Raw genomic sequence first — 24,732 nt, 5'->3', positions numbered from 1 at the left:
ATAATGCAAGCAACAGCATTTTAGTTGTCATGGTATTTAGTTTGCAACATTTCACAGAAACAAGTTCCACATGTCCAATGTTCAAAACAAACATTACACATTTTTTAAGGTAAAATAATTAGATACAAGGCTAAAGAAATTGGCTATGGAAGAGTAAATTTCCACCAAAAAACTTGCAGAAATCTAAATTAATTACATGTATTTACAAGACAGTACTTGGACATTCTCTGATGTTGAAAAGATATCAGTTTGCAAAACATAAATTACACTTTTCCACAGTAAAAGGCATAAATTTACAATATGAAAACACATATATTCTCTGACATTGTAAAGTCAGAACCTTGTAAGAACAAAAGCGAAAGTTTTCTAACATTATAATTATTTTTTGTGTATTCTGGACTTCGTTCGAGGCGATCATGGTGACTTTGCACACGGGAAATGTTGTTATGAACCAGGAAAAAGCTCAGATCTGTCATGTAAAGTTTGGAAAATGTCCAGATTCTCATCTTCCAAATTTACCTCTTAAGCCTCAGAGGACGTCTGTCACTAGTCGCAAATGTCTGACTTTATAATCTCGGAAAATTCATAAATTAAATATCATAAACTTATCCCTTCAGTCATGAAAAATTTTGCTAGTTACTTGTGAAGTTAATCTTAAAATGTTCAAGTTGGTGAAAATGAATACTCTGTTATAGTAACAAGAATATGAAGAAGTAACGACAGAAATAGAACCGTATTAAAATTGCTGTTAAACATGGTAAGCCATTTGAACATGTGTATTAAAAAGGATAGAAAGCATGGAAGAAGATATAAATGATCTGTGTTCCTATCATCATTATGAGCAATTTTTAAGCTTTTGACAAGTTTTAATTGGACTTAGGTTTGAACTTTGGCTGGGCCTTTCTAAATGTATGAATATGCTTTGAGCTAAAGCACTCCACTGTAGTTTTGGTTGCAAAACAGTTTCTTCTGACAACTAAATGATATTCATGCAAAATCCATATTTTGAGACTTCAGTTTTTCTCTTTGTTATCCCTTTTGTCATTGACTCTTTGTGTTAACACACATCTCACAACTCTGTACAAAAATCTGAAAAAATGAAGGCCAGATTTTGCGAAACACAATGTCACAACCCAAGCATTTTGTCACGGTTTGTCACAGAGATCAACGGAGTTGATTTGTGTTGGGTCATTAATCCTCCTTTTGCTGTTCATTTCTTTAACTTTTGGTCTGATTTTTAATTTACATGTGACATTTAATTTTAACACAACAATTAGTTTTACGTGGACTCTCATGCGTCGCAGTTATGAGTATAACGTTGGGTACAATTTAGTTGTCTTTGAAGTGCTTTTCTGATGAAAGTTATACTTTAAGTCACTGAATGTTCCTTGTTAACAATGTACAACCTTTTAGTTAACTTTACAAAAATCTTTTTGTGAATTTCAGATATTCTTGAGCTAAAACATTTACTGAACATTTTTATTTTTTCCTTCATATAGTTCTTCTTGGAATACATCCTTACTACCCGATTCTACGCTGCAAAAGAAATTTTAATTTTTATTATTTTCACATAAACCAGTCTGAGTAATTATAGCAACCAACAATAATTTAACTAATTGCACCACTTTCCTCTCTCCAGCTGTTTCCTGTCGTTGCTGCTGGTTGCTGCTGTGGTTTGGAAAATTAAGCAGACCTGTTGGGCTTCCCGGCGTAGAGAGGTAGGTCACGCCCATTCCTGTGTGTTACCAGTCTGTGTTGGATTGTCGAACTGTGTGTAGGGGTGTAGGGGTCTGTGTGTGTTTGATGCAGCTGATACACTACTCCATTACTCGCAATTTGTGAAGGGTGCGTTAATGTCACGAGTTCCCAAAAAAGGGAAAAGAAATGTCTGCCTAATGAGCGTTGCCATGACAGTAAACAAGGCCATTCCCCTTAATTAGTACTCCTCATGAACCAATTAACTCAGATGAAGTGATGCTAAACGAAGTGGAATGAAGTGATATATCACTTAAAGCATCAACAGATGCTGCATCGCTTCAGATTTAGTCTTGACCCTCTCAGGCATGCAGACACTCACACACACACACACCCCCGCACTCCGACACGCACACACTCCCAGACGTAAGGGAACACAAACAGTGAAATTTACCCCAAATCAATTAATCAGTTTTGTTTCAGCATATTTAATTATCAATCACAATTGATGGTTTGTTTCTAAATGTGTGATGTTATTTTTGTTTTTCTAATTAATCATTAAGAAATAATTGTAATTCATTGACTTTTTTCCAACTTGCCCCATACATAGCACTGACTGTTGCCACTTGAGTACTGACAACTGAAACTTTGTTTATTAAATAACCTGTCATTTTACACTCAATCTTTATGTTTATTACTAGAGCAAGGTAAGTTTATTGATGTTGCCCCCCTCATGTAGGAAATAATTCAAAGTGTTTTATAGGAAAATAAATAACAACAACAAAAAAATTAAAATAAAAAAAATATTTAAGTACTCGTATTATGTGATACTCCCATAAAATATTTTATTTTATTTTATTTTTTTGAGGAAGTTTGAACAAATATGTGACTGATTTAAACGTGGCTGAATCTCCTCTGATTCCACTGAGAGAAGAACACCAGTTTACTGTATTAAAAAATTTGCTTAATATGAGTATTGTGCATTGATTTGATTATCAAATCAAATGAAATCCATCAGATTCAAACCATAGTGGATATTTATTGTGACCTAACAGAAAACATAACATGTAAGATCTGTCATTCACTAAATACAAGCATGTTTCATTCTCACCAAATAGGTGAAAATGAAATAGGTGGCTTGTATAAATAAAGTGCTTGACTTGGAAAAAATATTACTGAAGGAAAAGCTTGAAGTTCCGGTTTTCCGTTTAACATTTTGACTCAAGCAACTCAAAAATTATGAAGTTAAATCTCAACAACTTAAGATATTTAGGAAATACATCTTATAGTATATTAACTCTCATGAACTCTTCCTTGTCCTACCAGAATGTAAAACCTGGGTTAAATGGAGTCAACTAATTTCTATTGCTACTAATATGAGGAGCTACTGTTTCTGAAATTGAGACACAAAGGTTCAGTAGAACAAGAATTAGCTCTGTCCATTCCAGACTTTTCTGTTTTTGCTGTAGATTTCTTGATTTTAGGACGCTGCCATTTGGCCTTTTTTCTGTCTCACGTTTGGGAGTTATTTGTTACTCTTTGTTTTTCACTATTTTTGCCTTTTTATTAGTAACTTATCTTGGTCTGTCATCTGTCTAATCTTAATAATGCTATTTTGTGATAACGATAATAGTGACATTAAGAACTATTTGATACTTTTTTTTAAGCAGCTGTGATTGTAAAATTCGTCTTTAGGACACTAGTCACATAAGGAAATATAATTTTAATCACTAAACTGCGCATTATATTTTCATATTTATTGAGATTTATCAATTCCCTCATTGAACAAACAGTGGCAAAGAATAACAACCCAGACAATATGGACATCATTAACTGGAATTTATGGTGACAACAATAAATCTAAATTCTTATGATAAGAAATTCATCACGGTCCTCGATAATGCGATTAATGCCCACCAATAACGTGATGTTTCCGGTTTTGTCACCAGTTTTCCCTCTACTTCGTTGTTTGTTTTGATTCACAGTGGCGAAACCTGAAACGGCTGCTGCGTGAGTTACTCAATCGGTTGTTGCTAGGTAACTAAAGAGTGAGTTAGTGAATTCTGCTCACTTTGCTTAGCTAGCCCTGGGAGGTTGAGCAGCTAAAGCTTTTCTGTTGCCTACATCCCCCAGAATGCCGTGCAGTTCTGGATCAGAGTTCAAGGAAATTATTAAAAATTCCATCAAATGTGTTATCTATTGATATTGATCATGTCTATCGTGATATACTGTATATTGTTATTGATTTATTGCCTAGCCCTGCCCTTAACATAATTTACTTACACCTAGTTTGCAGTTCACTTTGTTCTACTGAGACTTTCCATTGTAAATAAACATCTGACCCAGGAATGACAGTAAATACTGCGAACATCTGGCTTTAATGTGGTGTGTTATGATAAATGGTCGCTGAGAAGATTCTTACCATATTATAAACGTAATGACTTCTCCAAATAATTTCTGTTTTCCTCCTCTTGTCCACTTTGTCTGCTCACAGGTGTGTTATTTCTAGAACATTGACTGATACCTGACTCGGATGTGTGTTTAGACATCTGTGAGCGGCCATCATACTGTTTGTTTAGCCTGTTTTCTTCACTCAGGAGCCGTGTTCTGCTTGTTGGCTGGCTGCTCGACACTCGGCTACATTATTTATGAGCGCCGCTCTCGCATCACAGCAGAGCCGCAGTGCTGCTTTTACTGTACCGTCAGTTTGTTTACATCTAAGCCCTACTTCTTTATTTTTCTGTGTTCTCTCTGAGTCACCCTCATTCGTCCGTTTCAAAAGCATCTCCAACGGCTAATATGCAGAGACTTTAAAAGCTGACTGTTTAGCCTCCACATTTCTAATATCTGCAGTCAAATTTGAAATGAAATCATCTACGTTTTAACTGCATGATTAATTCTTCTCATTCGGTAAAGAGGAAGCAAATTGAGAGCACTCAGAATGTAATTCTTGATTTGAGGACAGCTCAAGGAATGTAGAGGAAGCTCAGATTTTGATGAGTAATGACTCTGAGCCCAACTTGGCCAAAAACATGAAGTATTCAAAATTATTCTTCTCTCATTTCAATCACCAACCATTTCTTCATAGAAACTCTGTAACAGAAGTATAGAATGTCTAACACAGATCTTTACCTTATTTACATCGGGTGTTAAACCTCTCCTTACTTTAAGAACAGAAGGCCTGTTATAAGGAAAGTGAAATGCTGCTGCATTTAATTTTTTTTACATAAGTAGGAATTTCCAACTGAAATCAGAAAACCAATTGAGAGATTTGTGCTTTTTCTTAATCTCTGACCTGAAAATCCAATAAACACAGATTGACCCAAAAGAAGGCTCTGTTGCAGTGGAAGACATCCTGAATGGAACAAAGAAAACTCAACCATGAACAACTAAAGACCGGTTACCCTGAAATCCCACATCATGAAAATCCTGGAGAGACTACCTGATCTGTTCTGTGAGAAACTCTAGAAGACACAGGTGGAGCCTCAACAATCATCTGGAACTATGACTACCTCACAAACAGACCACAATTTGTGAGACTGAAGGACTGTGCGTCTAACCGGGTGGCCAGCAATACAGGAGCACCATAGCAGACTGTACTTTCTCCATTCCTTTTCAATCTCTACACTTCAGACTTCTAGATAAGATAAGATAAGATTTATTTGTCATTGTCATCAACAGATTACAACGAGATTGAGATTTGCTCGACTCGAGTTAAGATGCAGGTTATGTGTATATACATAATATACAAAGATAAAGAAATAAATAGTACAAAATGAGAAATAAAGAGACATCAGAAGATGGTTGCAGTGCCTTGAGGTGTCGCAACAGAATTTACATTTTTAACAAAGTGGTGTCAAGAGCAGAAGTTCTTAAGCTTTTGAATTTAGTGCCATGATTGCCATCGGGAAAGAACTGTTTTTTAGGCGATTTGTCCTGGTTTTTATTGCTCTGTATCTCTTGGCTGATGGCAGCAGCTGGAAGAGACCATGGCCAGGGTGTGAAGAGTCATTTAAAATGTCCAAAACTTTCTTGTGGAGCCTGGACGTGTAAATCTGTTCCATAGTGGGGAGGGGGCAGCCTATGGTTCTCTCTGCTGCCCTAACAACCCTCTGGAGCGCCTTCTTGTTTGGATGTGCTACTGCCGTACCAGACACATGCGTGTCTGGTACGGCAGCTGGTACGAGCTTCTTCAACAGCTCCTTGGTGTTGGTGCTCCAGGTTAGCTTGTCCTCCAACTCCATGCCCAGAAACCTGAACACTGGGACCCTCTCCACACAGGTCCCACTAATGGTGAGAGGCTGGATGTCCGTTTTGTTCTTCCTGAAGTCGATCACCAGCTCCTTTGTTTTGGAGGTTTTGAGGAGCAGGTTATTGACTTTGCACCACTCTGACAGCCACTTCACCTCATCCCTGTACTCCAGCTCCCCCTTCCCGCCTGAGATGAGACCAACAACAGTCGTGTCATCTGCAAACTTTATGATCTTGTTGCTGAGGTGGTTGGAGACACAGTCATGAGTGTAGAGGGTGTAGAGAAGTGGGCTGAGCACGCAACCCTGTGGCGATCCGGTGTTCAGGCTCAGAGCAGGGGAGGTGTGGGCGCCCAGTCCGGATTCTGGACTGTTAGGAAGTCCAGGATCCAACTGCAGGTGCTAATGGGAGCCCAAGGTTTGCTAGGTTGGACACCAGATGTTGGGGAAGTATAGTATTAAATGCTGAGCTGAAGTCCACGAAGAGCATTCTGACATAGCTCCCCTGCTTCTCTAAGTGGGTCAGGGCAGCATGAAGTGCTGTGGATACAGCATCCTCTGTGGACCTCTTTGCTTTGTAGGCAAATTGGAGAGGGTCCAGCTCAGCGGGCAGGCCAGCGAGGATGTGACTCCACACCAGTCTCTCGAAGCACTTCATGATGATCGGTGTGAGTGCCACTGGACGGTAGTCGTTCAGGGTGTTGATGTTGGTTCTTTTCGGCAGGGGGACAATGGTAGAGGACTTTAGGCAGGGAGGGACAGTGGCTTGAGACAGGGACTGGTTAAAAATCTTTGTGAAGATTCCAGCCAGTTGGTCTGCACAGTCTTTAAGCACCCGTCCTGACACACCGTCAGGTCCCGCAGCCTTCCTTGGGTTCACCTTCCTCATCACCTGCGTCACCTCACACTCCTCTACTGTGAGAGCAGAGCTGCTGTGGACAGGCAGCTGTGATGGAGCTGTGGTTGCTGGATCTGTAGTTTATCATGTGCTGAACACCCTGCCACACCTGGTGTTGTTGCTCCTGAGCTGCTTCTCTATTCTCCCTCTGTATGATGCCTTAGCTTGGCAGATGCCTCTTCTCAGGTTGGCTCTGGCAGAGCTGTAGAGTGCTTTGTCCCCAGACCTGAAAGCAGCGTTCCTGGCTTTCAAGAGGCCCCGGACCTCCTTAGTCATCCAGGGTTTCCTATTCGGATAGATCCTCATGAATCTGTTCCTGGTGACATTGTCCGTGCAGAACCTGATGTAGTCCAAGACTGCTGAGGTGTAGTTCTCCAGGTCCTGATGTGCAAAAACCTCCCAGTCAGTTCTCTGGAAGCAGTCCTGTAGTTTGTGAGAGGCATCCTCAGGCCAGATGGTGACAGTCCGGGTTGTACTGGGGACACGTTTCCGCAGTGGGGTGTAAGCAGGGATCAATAGCAGGGACACGTGATCAGACTGGCCAAGGTGTGCTAAGGGTTTAGCCCTGTATGCTTGTCTGATGTTTGTGTACAGCTTGTCCAGAGTTTTATCACCCCTGGTTGTGCACTTTACGTGTTGATGGAATTTGGGGAGGACTGATTTCAGATCAGCATGATTAAAGTCCACAGAGACGATGTGAACAGCCTAGGGTTACTTGTTCTGGTTGTTGCTGATAGTGTCATGCAGGAGTCCCACGGCCGAGCTAGCGTTAGCATCCGGTGCTATGTAAACCGCAGTGAGTAGAATGGCGTTAAACTCACGTGGGAGGTATCGGGGTCTGCATTTAATTGTCATGAACTCCACGCCTGGAGAACAGGGGCTAACAACTATTGTGGAGTTCGTACACCAGCTGTTATTTACATAAACGCATAGTCCACCTCCTCTTTTCTTACCGGAGCTCGGTCCTGTCGGTGTGCTGTGTAGCCTGCTAGCTCGATCTCCGGGTCCGGTATGGTTGGATTTAACCACGTCTCCGTGATCAACAGAATGCAGCATTCCCGGATGAGGTTGTCAGTTGCAATCCACAGCTTCCATTCGTCCAGTTTGTTAGCGAGAGACCTCACGTTGGAGAGAAAAATGCTTGGTAGCGGTGGTTTGTGTGGCTGTTTCCTGAGCCTCGCTAACACGCCGCTGCGACACCCCCTCTTTTGTTTACGATCTCTGCGCCATTGCCCTGTCGTAGATACTGGGATTGTAATCCAGGGAGAGCCCGGTGTCCATGCAATATCAACCGGAATGTTGTGGACACGGAAAAGCTCCTGTGACAGACTTTCCCCGATTGCTTGACCAATGGCCAGTAAATGTTGTCGGTTGTAGGTGTTTTTAACCGAGCAAAGTGGAAAAGACGAACTTCGAGTCGGTGAGCACAGAGCCGCTGCGTCTACGCGCGCCGCCATCTTGGGGAAAAAAAAAAAGCACAAGTCTAACCTCTGTCATCTCCAGAAATACTCAGATGACTCTGAATTTGTCTGGTGTATCAGAGATGGACAAGAGGCAGAGTACTGAGAGCTGGTGGACCGTGTTGTGTCATGGTGTAGGAACAATCATTTCATCCTAAATGTGAACAAAACAAAGGAGATGACTCTTGATTTCCGGAGAAACAGTGTTCGATCAAACCCTATTTCCATCATGGGAGAAAAAGTGGATGTGGTTGAGGAAGATAAATACCTTGGTGTTCATCTGGACAACAGACTGGATTGGAAACGTAACAGTGAAACATCTATAAGAAGGAACAGAGCAGACTTTACTTCTGGAGGAAATTCAGATCCTTCGAGGTTTGCAGCAAGATCTTCTATAAGTCTGTTGTTGAGAGCGTCATCTGTTGGGGCAGCAGCATCAGAACTAGGGGTATACAAAGGCTCAACACCCTGATAAAGAAGGCTGGTTCTCTTCCGGTTCTGTCCTGGGGACAATTGTGGAATCTCTGAAGATTATGATGCAAAGAAGGATTTTACTTAAAATCAAGAAATTTATGGACAATCCTGACCATCCTCTACATGAGGCAACAACAGAATGTATTTAGTCAGAGGTTTTGTAAGACCGCTGTGCTACAGTCTGCTACAGGAGATCCTTTCTGCCCTGCCATCCATATCTTCAACTCTTTAAGGAACCTAAAAATAATGAATTGCAACATTTAAATGTTCATTTTATAGCCCTATCAAGACTGGTTGTTGTAAAATTGCTGCATATATCAAACATCACTTAAAAGAAATGTGACTTTAGAATTAGAATTAGATGTCTTGAAATTGGGCCTCTGTCTCTTTAAAAAGTTTTTCCTCTTTCTGACTCTGCGGCTTCAGCACGTCATCACAATACTGCTCCTCCATTATTCCTTTTATACCACTGTAATGTCATCTGAATTGCTAAACACCATTTAATAGCTTAATTGCTTTTTTGTTGATTTGATTCTTCATGTTAAGTCTGCAGGCATCAAATCACTGAATTATTCTATATTTCAGATTATTTTTGACTGTTCGGCTGGTTTCCTACCCAGTTGTGCGAATGCGAGAAGTGATGGTGAAAGCTCTGAGAATTCATTCTGAGATCTTTAAAAAACTAGCCTCACAGGGATCTGATTCAGTCTAACAATGAAGTGTTGCTAATTCTTTCTCACATGTTCAGACAGCATTTCTCCATAATCCATCTGTTCAAGTCACCAGGGTTTATCAAGACAGAAATAAAATCTTTTTGGTGTGGCATGGTGTAAAAACAACAGTATCAGTCCTGTCAGCTCAGAGGAGAGAGTTATTGGTTTTCCAGTGTAAGCTTCATTGTTCTGCCTCTGCCGGGCTCTCCAGAGAGCAGGCCTGGTGTGGAACCCAGGCAGAAGGTGAAAATGGGATCGCTTCACCGTTAATTATGGATCACAAGCAGCCATGAGACATAGAGAAAACTGCTTATTAATAGAATCACAGCTTCCTGTTAATTGCTTTTCTATGTGATTTTTTTCTATATTTACAGCAAGCCTTTTTTGATATGAGATCAAACAATCAAACTATTTTAATGCGGATGCATAGAGAGACCAAGAGATCTTTGACTTTCTCCAACAGGCTTCATTTTTTAAAAATCCACAAAACCTAATATTCCTACTAGCTGTGCGAATAATCATAAAGGTCAAAAGAAAACCTAAAGACTATCAAATAATCAAATAATCAAATAATATAATCCATTTAGCCAGTTCAATTTAAAGACATTTTTCATCATTCATGTATTTACCATACAATTCAGTCCATTGAATCAGACTCAGAGGACAACTTTGGGTCCATTCAAAACTCCACTGAAAAACATCATTGTTGAGTTAAAAAATTCTGTTATTTTTTATACAAATTTCAAGCTAAAAGCAGAGGTATATTTTAACGCTGCTACAGTTGATACAATTCCCCAAATTTTAGGTTCAAGTAGTTTGTCATTGCATCAAATTGAGTTTTACTTCATATAAAATGTGTTTAACTTCTAAAAGATATATAATTTCTGTATAAAGAACTGCATTAAGTGCTTGAGCAGAAACTACATTTTTCACATAAATACAAACCAACTCCTGATGGAAAAAATTTATGTTATGTAGTCAGAAAACGCAACAAGTCAAAAATTCAGAGGACAGTATCTGATTAGGATATTTGATTCAAATGAAGAACAGCAACACATGGGTGAAGGCAGAATCTGTGATTCTGTTTTTTGCATTTGGAGTTGTTGGGATTGCTTTGGCGACTTTTAGACTTTCCCTTAATTTAAAAGATTAAGAACACAAACGTGAGGTTTGACAACCAGAGGTGCTTTGAATGGATTCTTTTCTCCACTTTTTGAATTTGCAAGATCAGATTAGGTTAACTTTCATTTTCATCTAAGTTGCAAGAGCTATTTAGTTATTTATCTATCTATTTTTGCTACAAAGAAACTACATTTTGAAACAAATCAGAAGCATGTTCAAGTAACAAACCGTGGGAAAATGTTTTGGAAAAAAAGTTTGTTTTGGAAGTATGAAGGCTGAGAGACTCTTTTGACTTAGGCAGTGAAGAATTTTGTTCATTTTGTACGATCCTTCACTAAAAATAACTCCTACAAGTAGATTAATAAGACATGGTTAATGGTCAGTAACGCCAGGATGGGAACATAATGTGGTTGTTCCTGAAGGAGGTGGCCTGCAGAGCAGAGGATGCAGGGAGGAAGAGGAAGCCTCCCTGCATTGTGGCGACGTACACTGAAGCTGGTCTGCACCGTTTTCTGAAAGGTGTGTGTGAATACAAAAGTGACCAAAGGTCGACTGTCCAGCTTCAGGTGAAGTGTTTTTATTAGATTGATTTGTAATTTTGAAACAATGAAAAGATCCAACAGTGTTTTTGACAGAAAAAATTATTGTACAGTGTAGTGATAACTTTGTGTTGGAGCCTTGAATCTCTGGCAAAGATGAATCCAAACACTGTTGTGTCATTTGAAAACTTTACCACTTTGACTAGGTCAGAGCAATACTAGTCAGAGCTTGTCTACTCTCACCTTGTAGTATGAACCTGAGAGCTGAATTACTGAAGCCTCCACTTTGCTTCTTCAGAGTTTAAGACTTTGCTTAAGCTTATGTTGTTCCTCTAAGAAGTCTTTACTGTAATTTCACATCTGCGACCAAAAGCTGCTCCACTTGTGCTTGAGAAGACTCGTCCTGAAGTCTTTCATTGCTCTGCAGCTCAGCAGCTTCATCTTCTAAAGAGGAAGCTCACTCTGAGCAGATTACGCTGCCTGACCTCTGAAGGACTCAGCTGCTGTTACAGAGGCCCTCACATAGATTTCTTTAAATTAGATGTTTGCTCTCCTCTTCTGTGAACCAATTAACATATTGTGGCGTTTTTTTCCTCTCTGTCCCTCCACTCATTAAGAAGCTTGGCTCAGAGATGCTCCGCTCTGAATTAGAGGAGGGGGAGAAGTCGTTGCATAATGAAGAGAGCTTGATTAAAATTTAAGTTTTGAGGCTGTTCTGTTTGTTTAGGACGTGTCTGTGCTGCACTGTAACTGGCGAGTTGGCTTGTGGAGCTAATTATGCTGCAGTAAACTCTTCCCTGAGGTCTTTCACAGACTCATTTTCAAAAGCTAAAGGATGAGTAAAGTTAATTTTACTGAAAGGATTGTCAAAATTATAGTGCCATTGAGCTTGAAGGCTTTTATTAAGACTGCCGGCAGTATTTCAGATCTCAACAAAAACTTTTAAATGAATCTTGCGACGCGTTTAGCTTAAGGAGTTTTTTATTTTTAAAAATTATTTTTTACTAAAACTCTGGCCTCCACAGTTCTACAGAGGTGACGTTATGGTCGGATTACTTAGTGCTTGGCTCGGCTCACTCCAATCTGCAGTTTGAGAGATTAGCTTGTCTGGACCACTGAATGCCAAATTACTTGTGTATATGGGGGTTTTGAGTTTGTGTGTATTTTGGTGCTGTACAATGTGCATGTTGAGTGTCCAGCTATGTGGCTCGGCATAAGTGGAGGTGGCAGAAAAGGTTCAAATGTGGCCAACCGTTGCTGGGTTTCTGTTGATGACCGCTGTGGCAACAAATCAAAAGGAAATCCGCTGGAACTGGATGCCACCTTTATTCTCTTCAGTAATTCACAAATACTTGTGCATGACGGGAAGAAACAAAAGTCTGCAGATGTGTGGATGATCAATTTTATTTATGTACAGCAGCACTATACAAAACCGTTATTGTAGTACCAAAGTTCCTATTATTCCTTAATAGGAGATTAAGAAAAAACTAAAGTATGTTACACACGTGGCACAGCAGACGCACTGATTTGTGTGTAACAGCCTTTTTATTTTGTGAAAACAGAAATCAGATTGTTTAGTAGTGGCTTCGCTGACATGCTGACGACCATCCAGCAGCTTATGTTTACACAACTAAAAATTTCATAATTACTGTCGTTTGTACTGTCTGTTGAATATTACGAACAGCATAAAAGCATGTTTATCAACATAGATGGATAATCATGAACTTCACATACATCACATTTACAATAAAAAAAGGTATCCAATTGTATACATATAATGCACCAGGGCTTGAAAAAAATCTGTGATACAAGGAATCTTGTAACTTCCCTCTAAATTAAAGGGGAAATAACTGTTTCTTCAACAAATATACCAACGGTTAATAACGTCCAGTTAACGGTCAACCTAATGGTAGTTAGCATTTAGGCTAGCGGTAGTAAACAGTCATTTACACAGAAATATCTCAAAATAGAATCAATGTCAATAAATCAGTGTGCTGACCTTTCATAAAAACCTCCTAACAGCGCCTGTCTGTTATTACTTAATATTATCTGCAATAATTAATAATCTGCAATATTAGATTTCTTAATATTGATGAAAATTTATTATTTCCATTTTCCCTGTCAAGAAAATCCGAGCTCATCCCACTTCCCCATGCTGGAGATTTTAGTTTAACAGTAATAATAAATAAAGTTATCTTTAAAATGAATCACTCAAGTGACATCAAGGCCCAGCAGTAGACTTAAGTGTCAATAAAGTTAGTTTAACAGTAATAATAAATAAAGTTATCTTTAAAATGAATCACTCAAGTGATATCAAGGCCCAACAGTAGACTTAAGTGTCAATAAAATAAATCTAGTTGTGTGTGTTGTTTTTGTCTCATGCAAACTTTGCTTTAATTCTACTTTTTTCTATCTAATCATAAGAAATCATAGTCAGTCAGAGAGATTCATGAAACAGGAAAAGCAGGTTTCCTGGAAAAAGAGGAAGTATGTTTCCAGCCTGCAGATTTATAAAAATAGCTGAGACTATTTTAAAGCATGAAAGTTTTAAAAAATTAAATCTAAACATTTTGAGTAATTTGATAAGATTCAAAGTAAAATACTTATATTAATATTGGTTTACTTGTAATAATACTTACACTTATATTTGTGAGAACACCTACAAGAAAAACAAGTAACTGTAACTTTAGTAGTAAATAATTAGAATCATGTATTATTCTTGGTTTCTTTTCAGAAAAACATCTGTAATAACTCACATTAAGATCATAATAAGAGTAACTAATAAGTTATGGTTATAAAATCATAAATGAATGATAGATCAGAGAAGCTGAAGAAAATAAATGTGATATAAGTTATGGTTATAAAATTATAAATGAATGCTAAATCAGAGAAGCTAAAGAAAATAAATGTGATATAAATGTGATTTTGACATTGAACTTGAAATGGTGTAAAAGGTTGTAAAACTGCAATTAAACATCACTGATATGTTGGAGGTAGATGGTAGGTGAAAGGTGACAGGAAGGGAAAAAGGGGAACTAACAGGAGAGCAGAGATGATCAGCACCTTATATGGAAACAGGAGGTTGAGCAGCCCTGAGACATTGGCACAGACATCATGACATGATGTCTCTTAAGACAGTGACGGATATGAGATCATCTGTCTAAGCAGACAGATGAACCCTATATAAGGTGGGTGCAAAAGAGGAACCGTTCGTTGGATCCTCCTGGCAGCTTCGAGCCAAGAGATGGACAAAGAACTCTGCAGCTGAAGAAGAGCCGGGGCCACGGAGCCGAAGACTGTCCCGCTCATGGAGACCAACCCGTCTGGCCCACAATCTGTGGCTTCGAATCGCACTTCTCTCATCGGCTGGGTTCAGACCCCAAAGACAAAGATGAAGACAAAGACAAGGAAGAAGAACTGGTGCCTTTTTTCCTGCTAGCACCAAGTCCTGTGTGACCTCAGCATCCATGCCGAGAAGAAGCTCATCGGACCTGCGGAGATCCTGGCCTTCGCCGATCAACATCTTCCTCCTGCTGCCACACCTTCTTCGTCGTCGTGCCAGGTCTGGGGTTCGAGACGCCAAACTCCGTCCGTCTCTCTCAAAGGTTCCCTTTTTTAGTTCTCAGTGTCAGCAGTAGGGAAAGATAGACTAGATGATTGATTTTACTTATTTGATTATTTCTGCTACTGAATTAAGCTGTACTGACCCTTGCAAAAATGCCTTACTAATAAAATATTTAGCATAAAGAAAATCTAAAAGATGTTGTGGACATTCAGTTAATGAGTCACCTTAAAGTTCTTTGATGGTTGTAAAATAGCTGTGATGTTTGATTCTGGAGAGGAAAAAGTGGAAAATGTTTTTAGGTTGCTGGTAGCCCATATTTAAAACAACATCCTTGGGATCGACCGAGTCACTAAAACCTACCTGGTTCAATACCAAGAGCAAGTTGTAAAATAGAGAACGAGCGACCGTTAACAGGTGTGCTCTGTGAAACTAGTTGGCTGTAGGCTGCTCAGTCTGGCTAATTCACAGGGGGAAGAAGGGTGGGACACCTGGATGTAGGCCGTCAGATAACCAGGCGAATCGTTTCTCGAAACCAGCTTAAACAGAGTTTACTTCAGTTCTGGACAGGGTAAATCCCAGCAGATTTAGGAAACTCAACGTACCCGTTAGACGGAGAGCTGGTAGCACATCTCCCCTCTCAGAAGAGGAAGTACGAGAGTGAGAGAGTAGAGACAGAAAGGAGGGGGGGGTGTTGCGCAACAACATCCCATAAGTGAAATAATCTGCTAGTGGAACAAGTAATTTATTTTTAAACAATATTAAGGAATTATTGACCTAAAACAAGCTCCAATATCTTGCTTAAACGTCACACTGTCGGTGATCAGTGGCTGACAGTGTGAAACAAGCTGTGGAGTTAGTGGGTCAATATTTTTTGAGTTGTAACTACCAAAGCCCCTCTGGTGTGTACTTTAGCTGGAGCATTTGAAATTTAGTTAATTAAAGAGGGGAAAAAGATATTATGATTTCATGATATTTTGTTTTTAACTACTAAAAGAATCTCCTGAACTAACAATAGCTAGAAAGCTTGTGTGTGATTTAGACTCACACTGCAAATAACTTTTTTGTTTTGGACAGTTGGCAATCTGTCATGAGTTGCTTTGGGTGGAGGTGAGGCAGACGCAGCAGACCCAAGGTTGTGGTGAAAAAATGAGTTTATTGATGAGAAATAATCCAAGAAAACAGAACACAACGATGATCACACAAGTCCAAATCCCGGTCAGCACTGCTGAGCGGTAGCTGAGGCTCAACACAGGTAGCAACAGAGAACACGAATGGACTGACCAGACACACGGCAGAACAGACACCAAATGAGACAAGGACCCCACGAGGAACAAGGGACACAGGTGGGGTTAAATACACAGGGAGTAATCAAGGAAACGAGACACACCTGGGAATAATCAAGGGGAGACAGGACAACAGGGAGACTCAGAGACAGAAACTCAAAATAAATACACAGAAGAACTCAAATCAACACAGAGAAAAACACAGATCACAACACAATCTGAGATAACATAGACACCAAGAGCCTCAGGAGGAATCTATTTTTGACATAACTTGAAGGAACAACACCAATTTCCAGCTGCTGTACTTTCTGTAACCATGGGAGCCACCATCAGCAGGTTTGGTTCAAATAGCGTTACGTCAGAGTGTGCTCCGGTAGCATCCATCTGTTGCATTTCTTGACCGAGGTTCTCCAGACACACACAACACTCTCGTTTTGTGTGTGTCTGGACACATTGTTGTCTGTCCTGTGTGTCTTGAGTCACCCTTGATGGACTAGTGAGGTGTCTTTTGTTTAAACACTAATCATTAATACATTTATTAGATTTCTTAATATTGATGAAAATGTATTAGTTCCATTTTCCCATAAGTGAAATAATCTGCTAGTGGAAAAAGTAATTTTTTTTAAACAATAATAAAGAATTATTGACCTAAAACAAGCTCCAAAATCTTGCTGAAACGATACTTGTAAGTTAGTTTTGTCTTAATATTTGCACTAATAAGACCAAAAATACTTGGTAAGAGTTACCCACTTGTCCTTGTGTACACTATCACAACCACTATTGAGTAGAAAACCTTATCAAATGTGTGGATGTACTCTAAATATGTATTGTAAGGAGAACTGCAAACAATTTTCCATTTTTTAAATAAAATGTGTTTGACTTGATGTGACTTTACTGGGTTAGTGTCTGTCATTAACTTCCCTAAACCTCTGTGCTTCTGACCACTTTTTAAGTTAATTTGAATTATCCATCTGAGCTCAAGTTCTGTTTACACATTTTACTGATTTTGAAAAATTTCAAAAGCAGGAGATGCTGTGAATGTTAATGCTTCATGCGCCACTATCAGCAGTAGCCAGGTGACCGCTTTCGCCATCGGAGATCCAGATTAGTGGAGTGGTGTTCAGAGAGGAAGTGAGCAGCCCCCCAAACGGCAACAGGCAAACTTCAAAAGCACAGAGAGGAAGAAGGCAGGGCGGTGTGGAGGAGGAGGGGGGGCGGGGGGTTGTAGTACTTTCAGGGACACAGCAAGGACATCTGCCCGGAGCCATATGGTGGTTGGGATGGTTTTATACGGTTGTTTTTTGTCTGTCTATTCCAATTTTTACCGGAAAGTGCCGCAGGCCATCCTTCTGTAATAATACCTCCTTTCTTTTCTCCTCAGCGCCATTCTTCTCAGTAGTTTCCACTGTTTCTGTGTTAATCTGCCGATATCTTACAAATCTGAACTCCATCGGCATTGTGACTGATAGCCAGTGACAACTGAAGGTGAGGAAAGGTGAACATTCTGGCATAACCCCCCCTCCGCCCCCCCCTTTACAATAGATTTGACTTCTAAACTTTAGGAACGCTCTGAGTGTTTCTATATTTACTCACTATAGACTTGATTCAGAGGGAAACACCACTGCTTTCTCTGGTTTTCTCTGGGTCTACAGGAACTCCAGAGATTTAATTTTAATTTGCTGACATTTGAATAAACAATAATGTTTAAAAGGAGCTTCTTACTGAGTGCCTTTCAAATATATTCATAAACTCTTACATGTTTTTCTTACATCCACAAATGCCTTTTACTCATTGAAAAGTGAAAAGTCTAGTTCACATGTCCCTAGACTTTTGGGTATCTCACTATTCTGAGATACCCAAATAAAGTATCCCAACTCACCTAAATGGTAAATAAAATCCAGCTTCATGTATTTTAATCTAAGTATAAATACAGGAGAATACAGAACAAAATGGTAGTAAGATGGATAATACCAATAACTGGACTAGGAAAAACCCAGCAGTAGTACCCTTCCAGCAGGACAAGGACCCAACAGATAGCCAGAGCCAAAATAGTGGTTTATAATTTTTATGTGTTTGAATCAAGTGATCAAGCAAGCAAATGAAGCCGGGTGGCTCTCCAGGTTTATGACACACCGGGACAATCCCTGTGATATTTCAACAAGGATGGTTTGTTTTCAGACACTTTCACTTTTCAGATGATTAATTTGCTTCATAATGCTGCACTTTTACGTTAAACTCAGTCAAAATGCATTGATGGTCTGTGCCTGCAACATCACATTCAGGAGAAGTTCATGACTAGGAATACTTACAAGGCACTGAAGAATATCTCACTTCTTCCTGACAAATGATCTAACATCAAGCAGAATGTACTATCTTTACATTGCCAGTGTTCCAAAGCTGTCAGGTTTGAATAGGTGGCAATAAAATTGTTTGTCATGTGTTTGGGTCCTGTGCTTCTACAGTCTACATTTCAAATATGTTTGGACAAGATAATAAACCTCAAGCTCTTGACATACGCTTGTTGTGTGACAGAGATAGAAAAGGCACTATGAGTTTTGCTTGCAAACAAAAGCTGCCATAGGAACATGTCCAAATAAATCTGGCTCTGCTAGAGTTATTTCTGCTGTTATTTTTGGGCTAATTTAAAAGAGTTTGAGGTGGGTTCTCAAACTCTGCAGAGCTCCCTCAATTCAAAATGAGGGAATTGAGGGAGCTCTGCAGAGTTTAAAATAAAGTCTGGAATAGAGCTTAACAAGTTGAAGCGGGTTCTGGTTCTGCTGAAGGTGTCTTCCTGTGTAAGGGGGAGTAGTTACCATGTCGCACAGTCAGCAATACAAGCAATTATCCACTGTTACTACTCATCCAACAGGAGTGAAGACTCGTCAGTGACTCGATGCAATCTTCTTGGTTTCATTAGTTAGAAAACCTTTTAATCCATTTTGAATAATAATCTGATGTAAATCTGTTAGCTACCAACAATGCTAAAGTTAGCATCATAGCTTCCAATTAACAGGAAACTAAAAGGCTGCTTCACAGTTTTTAATGAGTCTGGATTGCTTTCAAGCATCTCAGGTTCAAAGTCTGAAATATGTAGACTGACCAACATTTCAGTCCAGAGGTGGAAATTAAAAATTTTCTCCACCAGCCACAGTAGCTGATAGAGAACATGTGTTACGGTCCACTCAGATATTTCACCAGCCACTGTTTTTTTTCTTGTGATTACAAAACCCACCAGTACAAGCAAATTATATAAAATTTATGATTTATTCTTAACTCTATGAAAACCAATTTACTGACAAGTTTTCCATACATACTGTATGTACATGTACAGACTAATTTAACATATGAAAGCGTGGATAACTTAACAGAAGTGTAGTGCAATAAGTTCATTTGAAGTAATTACTAACAGCAAACTTTAACTACACAGCCCTAACATTCTTGGAATCATTTCCTATATTGAACATTTTCACATTTTGGCTACAACTCCCCCAGATAGTAGTTATTGAAGATGTGTCTAGTCATTTTTTAAACATTTTTAAATGGTACTATGCTGTTTTCTAACTGTTTACCCTTACTTATTATGTTTTCTATGGAAATTCACAATTATTCTTCTTATTACTAAAATATCTCAGAACGTGATCATTATTAAAACCCAGGTTAAAACACTGGGTTCCTGTGTTAACCCTCCTGTGTGCGAGGCAGGTGGCTGTTGTAAACAAGCCGACGGGTGTGTGGTGGGCCATGTATAGCAAAGGGGAAAAGAGAAAAATAGCCGAGGAGAGATTCTACAATTCTTGGACCGAATCATTTGCATTCATTGCCAATGCAGAAGAATTACCTGAATGTTTGCTCTGTAACGAGAATTTGTTAAATAACAAAAAGAGTACCAGACTATAGTGCGCACCTTACTATAAGCCACACCTACAAATTTGTTTTGTTTGTTTTTAAATGGAAAAGTACAGTACATGTATAAGCCGCACCGCGCTATAAGCCGCATGGTTCAAAGAGTGGGGAAAAGGTAGCGGCTTAAAGTCCGAAAAATACGGTCATGTGGAAGGACATCTCCAGAGAAGACGCTACATTAGCTGCCATGTCAAGATTAAAATTACATCTTACATGCCCCATGTTGAGAAGCTGTCCAGTGATGTCTGTAAACAGAAATCACATTAAACACGTATGAACACAATCCTGCCATAGGCACATTTAGCAACAAAGTGGTTGTTTTTATAAACTGATTAGGGATTTTTGTCAGTATATATTTAGAATGACACTTAGCGATATTATTGTGTTTTGTTGCTCAGGTTGGTTGCGTGTCAAAAGAGAAGGGGATGCTGCTGCTATGTTTTGTCATTGCACTGACTTGCTTGGCATTTGCACAGAAATCAAACTTAAACTGTATTAAGTTAATTTTATATACTTTAAATTTCAAACTGCTTTATTTTTATAACTGCATGTTGCGTTTTATTGCACTCCGTTTGTTGCCCAGATAAGGGGCAAGTTATGCACGTTCCGTTTTGTTGGTTTTTTCGATCACACACTTATGTCATGGAACGGTGTGGTGAGGAGGTGAGGCAGACGCTTGAGACCCAGGTAGAAATGAAAATGATGATTTTAATGGTGAGAATGGCAAACTAAAATCCAAAAGTCCAAAACCCCGGCAGCACTGCTGAGCCGGAAACAGGGGCTCAACACAGGTAGCAACAGAGCAAACGAGTAGACTGATACAACTGACTGCGGACATAGACACCAAATGAGACGAGGACCCGACAGAGACGCTGGGACACAGGTGACATTAAATACACGGGAGGGTAATCACAGAAACGGGACGCACCTGGGAAACAATCAAGGGGAAGACAGGACAACACAAAGACTCGGGGACACAGAAGACTCTAATTAAATACACAGACAACACAGAACATGACAGCTTAACGGTGATTATTTACAAAGAGAGATCGTAGTCAGTTATTTAAAGGGTTTTAATGGGAAGTCAAACTTGGAGCAATAATCCATGCTGCAAGTGTTAACTTTTCAAAACAAGTGCTAATTCTGATGTGAGATATCATTTCAGTCTGTGCTCTGACAGATGGACAACTGTTTGACTTCAACCCACACAGATGCAGCTGCCACTCAGCCCACCGTCTTTAAGCTCCATCCCAGCACACAGCCTGTGGGGATGTTTTATTTCTGAAACATGTTACTAAAGATATCTACATTCCAACATATAATCCTTGTCCTATCATAAGCCCCGGGACAATACAGATTGTAATCCTGCTCTGAAAAGCTTTTTATGAACTGGATCCAAACATGGGCACACAGTAGGAGCTTCTTCTGCAGAGGGACTCTGAATGCATTTTCTGAAGTAAAGTGGTAAAAATGGTGGGATTTTTTGTTATTTTCTAACAGTAAATTTAGGTTGGTGCTCTCAAACATTTGAGAGAGCATTTGAGTCAGCACTTAAACTGTGAAGATGAAAATCAGCACATCCTGGGAAGACTGCAGCACGTTTTAAAGTGATGCCAGCAGCACAGTTTTCTCCAGAAAGAAAGAAAAAACAACCCCATTTGACCGCTGTATGTCTGTAGTTTAACATCGTTTATCGTTCTTAAAGTGGTGCAAGTTTGTGGACATTTATAGGTTACTGCTGCTAGATCTAAAGTCCATGCACAAACATCTTTAAAAATGATATATGTCATGCATTTTACAGTTTTTACAAGCAAAATGGAGAATCACAGTTAAATACTTTTCTCATCTTCAAAAAACACATAGTTTATTTTTAATTCAGTGTAGCGCAGAAAGTCAATATAAATGCAATGCCCCTATTAAATTTTAAAACTTCTAACACACATCTTCAGTAATCAAGCAAACACACAGGTGTTTCCTCGAGTGCAAAGCAATCTCAGTCCAATTAGCTGCTGGCACAAGTAATTCATCTGAAGCTGTGGAGTAGAGCTGGTGCTTTTGCACCATGTCGATTTATTTAGGGAAGCAGATTAAGCGATTCTCAGCTGAGCCAAACTTCATTTATACCTGAGCAAACACCAGGCTGGATATCTGGGACTGCTTCAGTTCCTGGTTGATGTAGATCAGCGTTACTCAGGTGAACTAAGCAAGAGTTCAAACACAGTAATGCGGTTTGGAGAGCAAACTGCAGCATTAAAAAGAAAGTATATCCTGGAGGAGAGGGGCGAGGCCAGGGGGTGGACTTACGTGTTCTCTACAACCCAGAGATGTTAATGTGTTGTCATGGCAGCACCTTTAAGGAGTCAGCACTGTCCTGCATATGTTGCTTGTTTTTAAATTTTGTGCATGCGTACAACACTGGAGGGCAAAAAGATGAGTCTTTTGCTGCTGCAGTAGAGCAGTTCTGTTAGCTAAACAAAACCTGGAGACGTAGTGCAGTGACCCACAGCACAGGGAGAATAGCACAGAAAAACTGTTGAACTTTAACTCAAAACCACTGGTATTATTCTTTTTTCTGGATCTGTCTTTTTAAGTTTTTGCATATCACAATACTAAAATATTATTTGATCTAAGTTGATGTAAATCTCCCCTTGATTGTTTTGAGATTCCACAGTATTAATATTTATCAAACAAAGATGAAAATCAAATAGAACAGCACAAATGATTTATTTATTTTTTATTCATTTACAATTTAAAATGAACATGTATTGAAAAGGGCTAGGTGAAGAAAAAAGTTACATGAAGTCTACCGTTTCTCTTTTTTGTATGTTTATATAAAATATGTGTCTTCTGATACAGTAAAACCGACAGTGGTTATTTGTATAAACATAATAACGAAGAAAAATGATACAACACTTTACTGAATCAGTATACTTCATTATACCTTGATAAAATATTTTATTATATTTTGAGCACACTTGCTGAAGTTATTGGTGACGTATAACTATTCACTTAAAAAAAATCCTTAATTGGAACTAGATCTGTACGATAAGGATCATTACTGTGATAGCAAAGGACTGCTTAGATGGAAATGTGTAACTTCCGCTCACACTCTGCCTGCCAAAACTCTGTTTGACCAGGTGGATGGTTTCTAATGATCCTTGTTTCACCCCATATGTATGCTTTTAGTGGGTGAGATGGTCATGCTCACAGCAGATAGTGGGGAAATCATAACGATAGAAATGAAAGAAAACAATCAGAAACATGTGGGTTAATCAGAGCCAGTGTCATCACTTTCTGGAATCCCATTCTCTTTATACTTGTACATAAAGATATGATTAAACTCTAAAAAACATATGAACAAAAGAGAAAACATGGTGCTAAAAAATGTCATCATAACCTGTTTTTTATTTATTTATTTTTTATTGTGTTTTGCTTGTCATAAATGTACAGCTAAAGTATCACCTAGCAACAAGGATGTGAAATAAACCTACAGGAAAAAAAGCCACACAGCTGGGCACACACTCCAAATAAGACAAGCTGAGTGAATGCAGCGCTACAAGGACAATCAATGGGCCTAATCTGAGTCTGATTGGAGCTGAGTAGCTCCCCCCGCGCCGTCTGGTCTCACTCCTCCACTGTTTCTTACTTAGTATTATTACATCACAGTTGGGAAAGGAAAAACGTGGACAAATTGCAGACGTGATCCAAAGGCTTTTTGTCAAGCATTAAAAATAGTTAATGGAATTATTCCTTTTTCCCATGTTCTTCATTTGCTAACATTTTAGATTTTTGGGATTTTAAAGCTCGACTTTTGAACTTCTCCAGTGCCAGGACAGTCTGACCGGATTCCATTTAGGTAAACATTAAGAAAATACATTTTATTCATTTTCCTCTTTATCGTGGCTAAATAAATATATTTAGTCTTCATATTATTATTATTTTTTGGAAACTACCTAGTAATTTACTAATCCAAAATCCACATCAAAGGGAGTCATTCACAGAAAGAGGTTGCTGCAAAAATTTCTGAAAACTCTGATGATAAAGGAATTTCTTCCATTGTCAGATATTTCCATAAAATATATTTGCATAATTCTTAGTTTGTTGCCAACCAAGCTGCTTTCTCCCACTCTGTCATTTTAGATCAATGAGCTGAAGATTCAGAAGAGGAGGCGTTAAAGAGCCCAATGCCCAGCCAATGTTTGGCTGCATAGAAGCAAAAATGTATGAAAATAACAATGAAGCTTGAAATTTGCTCACCTGATTTAAAAAATGGAACTCAAGACTTTAAAAAACATTTTCATAAACTCAAAATTGTGTAAATTCTAACAATTTAACATGAGCTAACAAATCTAAACAGGCCAAATTTACTTAATTTACAGTAATCAGGGTACAAAGCCTCAAAATCCTTAAACATGTGTGAAAGTGTTTTCAAGGTTTGTAAAGTGTTTGATTTCTGTATAAAGTCATTGAAAGTGCTTGATATTATAACTGCACAGTGTTGTAATAAAGTGCAGCGTAAGGTTGACTAAAAGGCTGAATTTGGTCACACAAATGGATTTGTTAGGATTGTTTCAATACATATTTATTATTTCTAATAACTCAGTGATTTATTGATATGTAATTTAACCCTCCTGTTATGTTTGTTTCTGAGGTACAGTAATAATGTTCCTGGGTCAATTTGACCCGTGGACTGTTTAATCATGCAGTAGTGTCAGAAAACAAAAAAATTGTTCAGAACATTTTTGTATCTGATTATTAACTCCGATGCTAACCATTTCAATCAATATTTGTGCAATGATGTTTTTTATTTCTCACAAATAAAGGATCAAT

The 24,732-nt window shown here is 38.9% G+C and overlaps 1 protein-coding gene across 3 annotated transcripts in view; it reads left to right on the top strand.

Annotated features, from left to right (window-relative positions):
- LOC114137745 (attractin-like protein 1) overlaps positions 1-24,732 on the top strand; it is a 324,777-nt gene that overhangs the window by 197,151 nt on the left and 102,894 nt on the right. For all 3 annotated transcript variants that reach the window (XR_003594084.1, XM_028006550.1, XM_028006549.1), the window contains one exon: positions 1,640-1,718. Coding sequence is in view for 2 of the 3 variants with exons in the window: in XM_028006550.1 (XP_027862351.1) it covers positions 1,640-1,718 (79 nt within the window). In the remaining variant the exon portion in view is untranslated. The remainder of the gene's footprint in view (positions 1-1,639; positions 1,719-24,732) is intronic.

The sequence above is a fragment of the Xiphophorus couchianus genome, chromosome 22, assembly GCF_001444195.1.
Source record: "Xiphophorus couchianus chromosome 22, X_couchianus-1.0, whole genome shotgun sequence".
NCBI classification, from domain to species: Eukaryota; Metazoa; Chordata; class Actinopteri; order Cyprinodontiformes; family Poeciliidae; genus Xiphophorus; species Xiphophorus couchianus.
The sequence above is the reverse complement of the archived record's forward strand: the minus strand, read 5'-3'. Positions and strand labels throughout refer to the sequence as shown.